Below are 11,841 nucleotides of genomic sequence, written 5' to 3' on the forward strand. Positions count from 1 at the left end.
CTACATATAAACCTGAAATTGCTTAACGACCAGAAGGGGTTTGACAGGGCAGTCTTTTTAGCACTAACTATTTGTATTTAATGTAATTAAAATAAAAAGGTCAGGGACACACATAAAGAGACAGTGTCTACTAGAGTTATGCATCACTGTTTCAACATAAACCGGCGCTATTATGGTTTTTGGGGTTTAACTGTAGTGTGTTATGGTTTTATGCATGTAAATGGTCTGCAAAGGCTACAATCCCAAAGATCAGATAGCTCTCTGTGACGAAGGTAATTTTGTCACAGAGAGCTAGCCTATAGAAGAGTCACTGTGGACTGACGGCTTCGGGCCTCGTAAATCAGCACTTTAGTGAACAGTTTTGCACTTTATTAGCGTGATTGCACAGTACCGTTTGGCATGGCATATTTGCACATTTTATATAATTTATACAAATTATTGAGATAGTATTTATTAAAGGATTAAACCGTATTAATTGAAATGTCGTCTGGCAGGTGCTGGTCGGGTCCTCGGCTCCGCCTGACAAGATAGTGGAGTTAGCGAGAGCGCCGAAAGTGCTTATGCTAGAATGACAGCGGTTAAGAATAATCTGGGTGCAAATGATATGTGGGGGTGTAGACATCATAGCGTTAAGTGGGATTAATTGTTCAAGTGCTGACTGCGTTTAGTTGGGTTTGTATGCGTGTACTTCTGTTCAGTTATATGTTTGTGTTTGAAAAGTGTTCCCCCTCCCGTTATGTCTGTTGCTGGATTGTGTGCACCTGGTGCCCTGTGTTGTCTCCTCCCCCCTCACCTGTGTCTAGTTGCTGATTAGTGTGTGTGGGTATTTAGGCTCTGTTTCCCTGTCTGTTAGAGGCAAGCAGTGTGTGTGAGATCCTGGTGGCTGCAGGCTGGGCTCACGTGAACAGCAGCAGCAGCAGGATTGAGGCTGTGTGTAATGTGTTCATGTTTTAATAAATGCCCACACCGGGTTATAATTTTGGACGTTCTGCCTCTGCCTCCTTGCTTGGTCGGGCCGCTCAATTGTCAGCTTCACAATTGGTGTCAGAAGTGGGATTCGATCAAGCGAGGAGGTGAAAATGACGAGAGGAAAGAAGAGGGACCAAAGAGAGGAACCGCGGCTGGGGGTGGCTATGCCTGGAACTGACCAGGGGGCCACGGCTACTGAAGCAGCAGGAGACGAGAGACAAGCAGCAGGAGGCGGCGTTGGTTGTCCCGAAGCCGAGACTTTTAGGACACTGTGCTTCCTCGGGAGAGGGGTAAGGAAATGTGACGAAGGTAAATGCCCACACCGGGTTATAATTTTGGACGTTCTGCCTCTGCCTCCTTTCTTGGTCGGGCCGCTCAATTGTCAGCTTCACACTCTCCAACACATTGTACGCTAAGGGCGGGACATGTCTTATTGGTTGACCAATCACAACAAAGCCGGCCAGCTAACCAATCAGAACAGACTGGGTTTCAGACAGAGGGTGAAAGAAATTCAAAGAAATGTTGGATTTACGTCACTAGTTTGTAATATTGTGACACAATAAATGTAATGCCCTGAAAGACCTGATTTAATAGTCGTCACTCGGTGAACCATTGAGGCTGGTTTCATTACGGCTCTTACAGTCTGCGGAGTACAATCCCACCACACCACGCTGGAATGAGTTCAGGTCAGACCTCTCATAAAAAGGTAATAATAAAAACACACTGGCTGTGTTTACAGACAAACCTCCATCATACTGGAGGTGGAAGACAAACTGACTGGCTCTCAGGAGACTTTACACAAAGACAAAAGAAGAATATTTGTCTGACAAATCAGTCGCACAGGGATTTTGGGCCCCGTGAAAAGATATCACATGGGTTACTTAAACATTTTTTTCTAAATGTTCTAAAATAGTTTGGGCCCCTGTCAGTCACGGACCCTTAGAATGATCCTTTTCACCCCCTTACGGCGCCCCTGCAGCCGCACATATCAGCCAATCGAGCATCGCCGTTGCTTTTAAATGTAACTGCACAACAGCAATAGCATAGACATGTCATCAATTAATGCATGAGCTCCGTTGTCAAGGTTGAATTAACAACTGGAAGCACAGAAATCAACGCTGATGTTTGTTTTCTTCCACTAAAGTGCTATGGGCGTTACTAATCAGGAAAGGATACATCAAGTCCTAATCAAGAAATAAACATTAGTGTCTGCAGTATTGTTTCCAAAAGTTATTTTTTCTGCCTGTAACAAAAAAGCAGCTGCATTTTTTAAAAGTCTCAATTGTAGGGGTTTTGAAGTTGCCAGAATAGTATGGCTGCTAGGCAAAAGTTATCAAACTAATTATTCTGAATGAAGCCTCTGTTTTGCCTGTTATTGCAACTAAGAGGAATAGTGGCAGATGTAGCTTCTGGCTGTCCTAAGGCTAAGAAGACATCCAAGGTCAAACATTAAGAATGACTCATCAAATCACACACACACCTCGCTAATCTGCAGGCCACTGTGTGTATCTGTGAGCATCCGAGCATGTGTGTAAGTCAACAGGCATGTCAGCAGTGTTTTATTCAGACTGGAGAGTGCTTGAAGCCAGTGTGCACCTCCCTTTCACCCATATTTTTCTCACTGTCTGTGTAAGTGTACCTACGTGTGTGTGGGCATATCTTAATGAAATCTGACAGTGAATTGTGACAATCAGCGATGGAACATCCTGCAGAGGTTAATAAGCTATACTCCTGCAGAAGACACACACACACGAGGGAAGTTAAGTAAAAAAAAAAGTCTCTTTCTCTACTATTTAACACTCATTCAGGCACAAGACTTGGCTCTGTGTTTTCATTCACCTGAAATTATATTCAGAGATAACAAAGTTTGAATTCACGGCCCGGTACTCCGAGCCGCTGTGAGGGCCAATCTTTACAGTTTGTCATCTCCAGAAAAAAGCCGTGCAGGCCTTCAAGCGGCGGCATCGCTCCATTCGGCACTTCCTGTTTTATGTGATACATAATAGCTTATAATGGGATGTCACTCTGCATGTTTAGTCTCTCTCACACTACACCTTTTACACCACACACACTTGTCAGACAGTACATGCCAGGTGTCTGTGTGAAAAATAAATCATTTTCAATACACAGGAAGTGACATCTCCACTGCTAAATTCCAGTAACTGCTTCTAATCGGTGACTTGTGAGTATGCTTAGAATGTGTGTTTCTTTCAGATATTATCAAGGTTTTAATAACCCAGGCTTCCCTTTGTTGTCTTAATTTAGCCGAGCAACAGATGTTGAGCTGATACGAATTACTATGACTGATAATACTAACAGCCACAACTGTAGTAGGGGTGTTTTCTACTCTGCCAGAAGAACAAGTCACAACACATGTTCTGAATACTCGATTGTTTCATTTGCTTGACAGATTTGTCAGGGAATTCTGCATTTGAATTAGAAAACATACATAATAATATTATACTTTTTAAACCAGTATAGCTTTGCTTTTGAATGACCAGTAGGAAGGGTTTATCCCTAACAGCCCCACTCTATTCCCAAGTCTGGAGTCATGTTGTTTGGACCATCTGCTCTCTAACCCTGTCCCAGCTACACAGATCACTGCACCACCACCCCTGGATTATGGCATCAACACACACACACACGCACACACACACACACACACACACACACGCACACATCTTGGCTTTAATGTTGCTGCCAAGAGATGACGGCACATTTGTTTGTGTTTTCAGCAGCGATTTCCGCCATTACACAGACGCAATGAGCCAAAATTGTCATATTCTCCCATTATTTGAAGAACTGATTCCCCAGTGTGCTGCACAAAATCATTAGAATTGTTAGAAATGCAGAAATGTTCAAAAGGCAGGAGGATATTAGTAGATGTTAAGAAATATTATTTCAAAACGGGCTATTCGTCAACATGATTACTTGCAAACACACTCACACAAACTACAGTATTTCCCCATCTCTGTCTCTTTCAATCGCTTCGTCTAGAAATACATGGAGATCTCAGAGGTCTATTTCTGACTCACTCTGACACTGAAGTCACTCAGGCATGGCTGATCTCACACACACACACACACACACACACACACACACACACACACACACACACACACACACACACACAGCTAGGTAATACCTTTTTATGGCATTCCCCTGGAGATGCAAAATGATACCCTGCAAACGCTCTGACCAACCACCAGAAACTTCAGATTCACTGAGGACAGCATTTTAAATGAGGCTCAGCGATTTAAAATTCCTCGGCCCACTTCTTACATGCCATTGCCCTGAATTATGATTTATATAAAACTTGTTGCCATAGCAGCAAAACCCCTTCATTGCCTCCTTTTTGTCAGAGGCACTACATTAAAGAAAAAACTGTCAGAGAGTGTAATTTACAGTATGAAATACGGTTTTCCAAAAAATGATGACGGTTGCTGAGCCTGAACTCTACAAAGGGGCGGAAAGCAGCTTTATGGGATTACAAATTACTGCAAGAAGCCTTAAATAACAGCAAACAAGTCTTGCATCACCAATCGTGAAGTTCAATGCCACGGGAGAATAGCAGACATCGACTGATTTACTGACCATGTAAAAGTGTCTATAGAGCCGAGAACTCTCTTTAAAGAAGCCCAATTATGCTATCATGGGTTTGCCTTTTCGGTAGTGTGTTTTTGTGCATGTCAATGGTCTGCAAAGGCTGCAATCCCTGTGTTCCCTCCAGAGGGAGTTTCTCTCCCACACACTCCCCCCCCCCCCCCCCCCCTGCCTGAAACGCCTCCATTGGAGTCCTTTGTTTACTTCTGCAACATAGTGACATCACCATTTAAAACTGGGGCTACTATTGACTAGCGCTTCAACACATTGGACGTAATTGGCTAAGGGGAGGGACTTCTCTAAGCGGTTGACCAATCATAGCAGAGCCGGCCAGCTAACCAATCAGAGCAGACTGGGCTCTGGTTTCAGACAGAGGGTGAAAAGAGGTGCTGCAGCACAGGCAGTATGAGAAGAATAAAGAGCTTTTTGAACATTAAAGCATGGAGACATGTCCCATATACTGATATGAACCTGAACATCAGCACAATAGGTCTTATTTAAAAGGCTTAGGGTACAAGAGTACATCAATAGAAATCAGCGTCCAGTCAACTTGCCCCAAAATATAACAGACAAGAAAAAGACATTCAGAATATAAGAGTGTCAGACTAAAAAGGGAGCTGATCTTGATCAATCGGAATAAAATACAAAGAACACAAAAAGTCACTCAGGATTAAACTTGTAGGCCAGTCAGTCAGTATGAGATAAGAAATGGAGATGCCGCAATCACTCTCCAGTGAGCCTCATCTTTCATTCAGCATGTCATGTGTCAGAGAGCTGCTCACACACTTCAAGGTTGCTATGTATCCCTGAATGCGGCTCTGGCCCACGGAGATCAGCGGTCAGCGTGAGCAGATGGTCCCGCGCTATCGGCCCATTCTGCTGTGGATTAATACAACAAGGCACGGGAGATACGAGGCTCAGATGTGACGCCTGTGGGAGTGTGTGTGACTTGACATGTTAAAATAATGCTCTATTGTTTTATTTGGTAGCAGGAAATACTGCTCACCTCAGCTTCGAATTGATTCTGATGTCATAATCAAGGAAATACTGAGAACCAGGAGCAATTCTGTAATCACAATGCTTGAAATTCTTCATTTTGCTTTGTGATGGATTATTCAATTATTTATTTGATGTACTACACAGCTGCACTTAAGTCATCTGTGATGCACTCATCCAATTGCCACAGCAAATGTCCCTAAGTCTGAATCTGAAACAAGGCTCTCTACACGGCTTTATAACGCTGCATGATGTTTTACATTTCACAATGTAATGCATGTAATCCTTTGCAGAGGCCCACAAAAGCTTATGCATGCTTGGCCTGTCCTTTCAAGGTATGACCTGAAATGTAGAAGAACTTAATTGTGCATTAATATTGCATACTTAACACAGCCGGTGAATTATCTTGTTGCATTATTTCCCAAAAGGGATTTTATTTTGTAACCTTTTTTTGGGGTGTTGTTGCTTGGCATTGCAAAGTGACCTTTCGGAAACATGCAGGTCTGAATAACTCTACATATCCAAGTGAAAATGTGGCAAAAACATGATTATTTTACCATGGAGGTGAAGTCATTTAAAACCAACTGTGATGTGTTATGTAGACATATTTACTTTTCAAATTAATTCAGTGTTTGTACTGGATTCTGCTAAATAAATCAAATACATGCCACTGTTTGAGAACTATTTTGATTCCTTATTTATTACTAAAAATGTCTCAATAAGAATTTCAGGCATAGGAATCACAAACAACTACAAACTTGGAAATAACAAATCATAGTCGGCTACATAATTAAAAAGGCTCAAGGCCATCGGGGCATTACTGTTTAAAAAGGTGTATATTGGTACAAATGGTTTTGCATAATATGCTTACTTAACAAGTAAAAATACCTTTACATTGACAATAAGAAATGATGTTGTATGCATCCAGGTGTGGATATACAGGATGCCATGGTGTGGAGAATAAGCCAACAACGTTAAAAAAAAGTTGTTTCCCTATTTCAATGTGACTCAAAAGAGCCTACACTGCACTAAGCCTCGGCACACACCTAGTCAAAGGCTGCTGAATTATGATTTATTTTTTGCCTCCACGTCTTCAGCAACAAAGAGAAATACCGAGAGCACACATCTTATATTGGTGTTAGTAGCAAGTCCTTGGAGAGTGTAACGGAGTTGAGGTATCAGTATTAAAGAGAAGGCCTCTCCAAAAAAGCCACCTGGAAGCCTGTGTGAGCCCGAGGCCCGTCAGACCCATACAGCTCCACCATAATAACAACCTGGAACCGTAAACAAGCTTTGACCCGGGGTGAATGTGGTGGAAAGGCTGTGTTAGAAGTTTGAACCCTGTCATTTTGGAAAGTGAGAGATGAAAGCACCACTCCTCGGGCAAAAACACATTTGAAATGCCCTTGAAAGCACACAGGTACAGGCGGCGTGCATCCCCATCAGCTGGGCCAAAGCAAATGAAATGTTTAACTGAGATAATTCCAGTTAATGAGCTCCTGAATCTACTATATAAACAGTACACATGTTCTACTTCCTAGAACTGCATGCTGTATGAATACATATTTAAGAGTATTGTACATCAAAAAGGCACACATTTCTTATTCCACACACATACACTCTGGCATAACAACAGGGGAATTGCAAGGCATATCATAAAATATTCCGAATAAGCAAACAAGGAGGCAGCAAAGGGAATTGTATGAATGCAACAGCATAATCAAATGCCCAGTTATCAACAAGCCTGAGTCTTATGTTCAATCTATGTCTCATTTCCTAGTATGCTTGTCATCATGAAGGATCAAAGTTTGGAGAAAGTGCCTTATTTAGCTGCATAATTATGTATAAGCCCCCAGAACCACATTAACAAGTAAAACAAAATGCCAGCACACTCTGAGCTGCTACAGGTGATTAATGACTGATCTGATTGTTGTCGTGACTAATGAGCCGATATTGATGGATGCAGCATTTGAAACAAACCGGGTTTGCCTTCAGGCAGCTCATGCCTCCAAAGCGTATTTTTACAAGTGGAAACAGGAATGTGCGCCAAACTCCGTAGAGAATGTTACCTATTTAAGGTATCTTTGCTTTTTTACTTTAATCCATGCATTTGTACTATCAAATAATAAATTTTATCAATTAAATGGAAGCTTTGTGTTAATTCGGCATTCAATTAAATACCAAGCAGCATGTTTTTTAATAAAAAAATCCAACTTTAATCAAGTGTTCAGCTCTTATTTCCAACACTAAATACAGCATTAGTGAGCAGTGTGGAAGCGTGAATCAATTGTGAAAGTGAATCATTTCAATGTGGAAAATAAATGATTTTGGGGTTTAATGAAGGCCGAAAGTACACAAATACATTTGAAATGTAGGCTTAATTGAATGTATTGTTATACCAATTAGGGAAATCTTACCAATAGGAGATGCAACACTAAATTGGCAAACATTCCTAAGGGAGTTTGGTGCTCCATTCTCACACCAGAACGGTAGTTAAAGGGTCTAAACCTGAGGGGTGATACACAGCTGAGAGGCCTCATTCAGCACTCCTTACCTTTGTTAGCTGTGCTATTTTCTTGCTCATCTTCAGGTGCAGGTCTTGGGTATATTCCATGGCGATGCCAGTCTGAAACGACATGCTGGTTCCCGTGGATGAACTAAATTTCCCCTGACCGGCAGGGCAGTAATACTGCTGCCAACCCGACCCAGTCGCCATCTTCACGATTATGCTTTCTGATAAGAGATATATGGACTGTAATATTAAACTGCACGGCTCTCAGTAGAAACCAGTGGAGAGCTCTGGAGCAAGTGAGCGTTTTTTTCCGGCAACACTTTGAAAAAAAAATCAAATATATGAAGCCTTTTTAGCCCACAAAGTGTTAAAATTAGGATTCATTTTTGCTTGCATCCGGATAATAATACACCAAAAGGTGATTTTTCAGGTTTTTAAGCCCCAGAAACGTTTGCTACTACCATCTTGTCCGTGGACAAAAAGCGTCCGTTTGCAGCGGTCCTGTCTGCTGTCACCTGCCGGGATGTGGAGCTTGTTTTCGGGGCAGCTGACTGACAGGCTCCCGGTCGGTCACCTTGATGCTGGATGTTTTTTCTATCGGTTAAGAGTGATTCCTCCTCGCTGCATTCCGGCTACATTGACGGAGAGTGTGTAGAGATTGGAGGTGTGTGTGTGTAGGACTGGCTTCTCTGTTGCCATGGATCACCTCAACAGTTTATGCTGCATTCACGTAGGATGGGAGCAGCGCTGCCTTCAGGTGGTGTGGGAAAAATCAAAACATTGACGTGTGAGCGATCCTGCGAATGTGGTGAAAGCGAAGTGTGACGTTCAAGGGGCGGGGGTTGATTGCAATATAGGGATTATAATTTAAATAACAATGAGGGGGAAATTAACTAATATGCGGGGTCATATCTACGTCAATGTATTGATTAAATATACGTATACAAAAATACCACATTGTTAACAAGCAATGTCATACGCTGAACTGTCAGTCTTGATGTCGTTACTTTTAAATGTGAAAAGTGAAAACAACTATAATATAATAGTGTTTAATCTCATATATTACGGTTGATTGTGATATTGTTGGTAAGTGTTATGAAAAAGATGACTGGAGAGAATAATATAGGATCAGAAGTTGATTTGTAAATATGGAAAAATACATAAAATATTTTTTATGAACCTTGCCAACAATGTCATGGACTTGATTTAATATAGTTATGCATACATTATTTATGTTATGTTTTTCATTTATTAATTCGTAATATCTTCCATTACAAACAGTGAAATAAGAAAAAAGGAAAACACAATTAGGCATTAATGTGTACATTTTTTTCTTTTAAATAGATTTTTGACCCTTGGCAGATGTCTCCCCCCCCCATCCCCCCCCCCAATGTTGACTATTATGGACTAAATGACATTGCATTTCATCAAATAAAAGCCCCTATGAAGGTTGAGAGAAAATGCAAACACTCACTTATTATACATAATTAGTTTGAGTCATCTGGATTTAATTTGTTTAGTGAGGTGGATTTACACCCATTCACTTTCACCATCGATGTGCTGTGACAACAACAAGTCAACAAGTGAAATACCAGTTACATAAGAGATTAAGAAAATAAATACAGTGTGCAAATCGATTTTGACAGGATAACAACTGGTGACTTCTAGAATTGTGTGAGTAACATTCTGTTTTTAGACTTCTCTGTTTCAGTGTGTGTACTCTGTATAAATGCTCTGTAGTTGATCTGACTGAAATTGTGATTTTAAAATCTCAAACCCGCTACAGTATCTGTCAGGCAGAAACTTGGGACAAGTAATTTGACTGAAACCTTAAAACTGAACTAACTGACTGCTAGGGTTAACTTTGATTTAAACATTTGTAGAATACTAAGAGCTTTATTGAGTAGGTGTAACTGTATAAGGGTTAAACTCATAACTTTATAACTTAGGGTTTAATGTAGGCTAATTGTAAAACCATTGGGCCACTGTAAAGACACAATAACAACTGCTGCAGAGAGTTAACTAATTAAAGGGACGTGGCCCCACAGCTGTGAGAACTCAGCAATCAGGTGTCCATTTTAGGTAGCACTTTCCTGGAGCGTCAGCTTCAGCGTCAGACAGTCTAAGACATTAGAGTCCTGCGGGAGTAAAACTGACAAAGACATTAGAGTCCTGCGGGAGTTACGAGGGTGGCAAAGAGGAGGCAAATCCTACTTTGATTGAGCTAAGTAGTGCTGGTGTTTGTTTTTTTTATTTGTTTTTTTTTAGCCCCTCATGCTTTAATCATGTGTATTTTCACCATTCCTGTTCATGTGTCTTCTCGCAATTATCACTGGCCCCGTGTATCCTGTAATCGATATAACCGGCCTGCTCTCGTCTATCCCACATGATCCACTGAGATCCAACATCTATAGTTTCAGGGGGCCTGTGGAATTGCCAGTCAGCTGTTCCTAAGGCTGACTTCATCTCTGGCCACGCCTCCCTGCAGTCCCTGGATTTCCTTGCTCTCACTGAGACCTGGATTCCTCCATCCAACACATCCACCCCAGCAGCTCTCTCCACAGCATATTCCATCTCCCATACACCCAGAACCACTGGCAGAGGAGGTGGCACTGGTCTCCTACTCTCTCCCAAATGGAGCTTTTCCCTCTTCAAGCTACCTAACTTCACTCCTTCCACCTTTGAATTCCATGCCGTCACAGTAACCCATCCTATACAATTAACCATTGTTGTTCTCTACCCTCCACCAGGCGCCTTGGGGGACTTCTTGGAGGAATTCGATAATCTCCTCTCACAAATCCCTGAAACTGGCCCTCCCACTGCACTTCTCGGAGACTTCAACCTCCAGACCAGTGGCGTTTTCTCCTGGAGGCCAAGGGAAGCCAGGCTTCCCCTGTTTTTTCGGAGTGTAGTTATAATTGTAATAAATAAATAAAAACACTTCGTTTAGTTTCGGAAATTCTTTGTTGTGTGTTGCTGCCGGCCCGTCTCTCCCCCATTCTCATTGAGTATTTTACAAAGAGTGAAACAGCGCCCCTCTAGATGTTATGGTGAAACAGTAGATTGCACTCTCTGCTGCGAGAGGAGGCTAGCCGAAATTGGCTTCCCTTGGTGAAAAAAAATTGAGAGATTGACCAATCAGATGAGGCTCACGTGATGCCCCTGCCAACCTGTGATTGGTCAGGGCCATGCCAAGGGAAGTCAGAGGCGGCTGGCTTCCCTTGCCTCACAATCCAATCAAATCACATCAATTTAGTGTTGCAGTGACGCATCCTAAAACCCGGAAGTAAACTGCGCTCGGGTTCCCTCGACAGAAAGCAATGGGATTTCTCCATAGGATTTTGGAAGATAGCTCGAAATAAGGTCAGTGGAAAACGAACCTGTTAGATAAATGCACGTTGTGTTCAGTCGGATAATATCCACATGTCTACCCTACTTTTATAATTTTCGAATCATAAATCGAATCGATAGAAGATAGATAGCGTCACTGCACCACTCTCACCGCCGTTAGAAAGTAGCAAGCAACTGAAGCAAGTGCAATTATGGAGGGTGAAGATTTGGAGTATTTACTCAAAAATAATTGTACTAAACTTCCGCTACAGCAGCAACAACAAATACAATCTGATGATAGGCCGATGCCCAAACTGGAGCTGTGTACAGCGAGGAAAAAAGGAGCGAATCGGACGTAAAACGTTAAAGGTCTCCTGATTTAGTTTGTGAATGAATGCTTATTAGAGTTTGGACTGGAGAGTGCGTGCGGA

The 11,841-nt window shown here is 42.0% G+C and overlaps 1 protein-coding gene across 1 annotated transcript in view; it reads right to left on the reverse strand.

Moving 5' to 3' along the window:
• The window catches only part of LOC117535113 (protein FAM184A-like), a gene marked incomplete at its 3' end in the record, with an annotated part of 139,565 nt that extends 130,739 nt beyond the window's left edge, over positions 1–8,826 (reverse strand). Inside the window, 1 exon segment of the mRNA XM_034199444.1 lies at positions 8,123–8,826. Within this exon segment, the coding sequence (XP_034055335.1) occupies positions 8,123–8,284 (162 nt within the window).
• Positions 8,827–11,841: the final 3,015 nt, after the last annotated feature.

The sequence above is a fragment of the Gymnodraco acuticeps genome, unplaced genomic scaffold, assembly GCF_902827175.1.
Source record: "Gymnodraco acuticeps unplaced genomic scaffold, fGymAcu1.1, whole genome shotgun sequence".
NCBI classification, from domain to species: Eukaryota; Metazoa; Chordata; class Actinopteri; order Perciformes; family Bathydraconidae; genus Gymnodraco; species Gymnodraco acuticeps.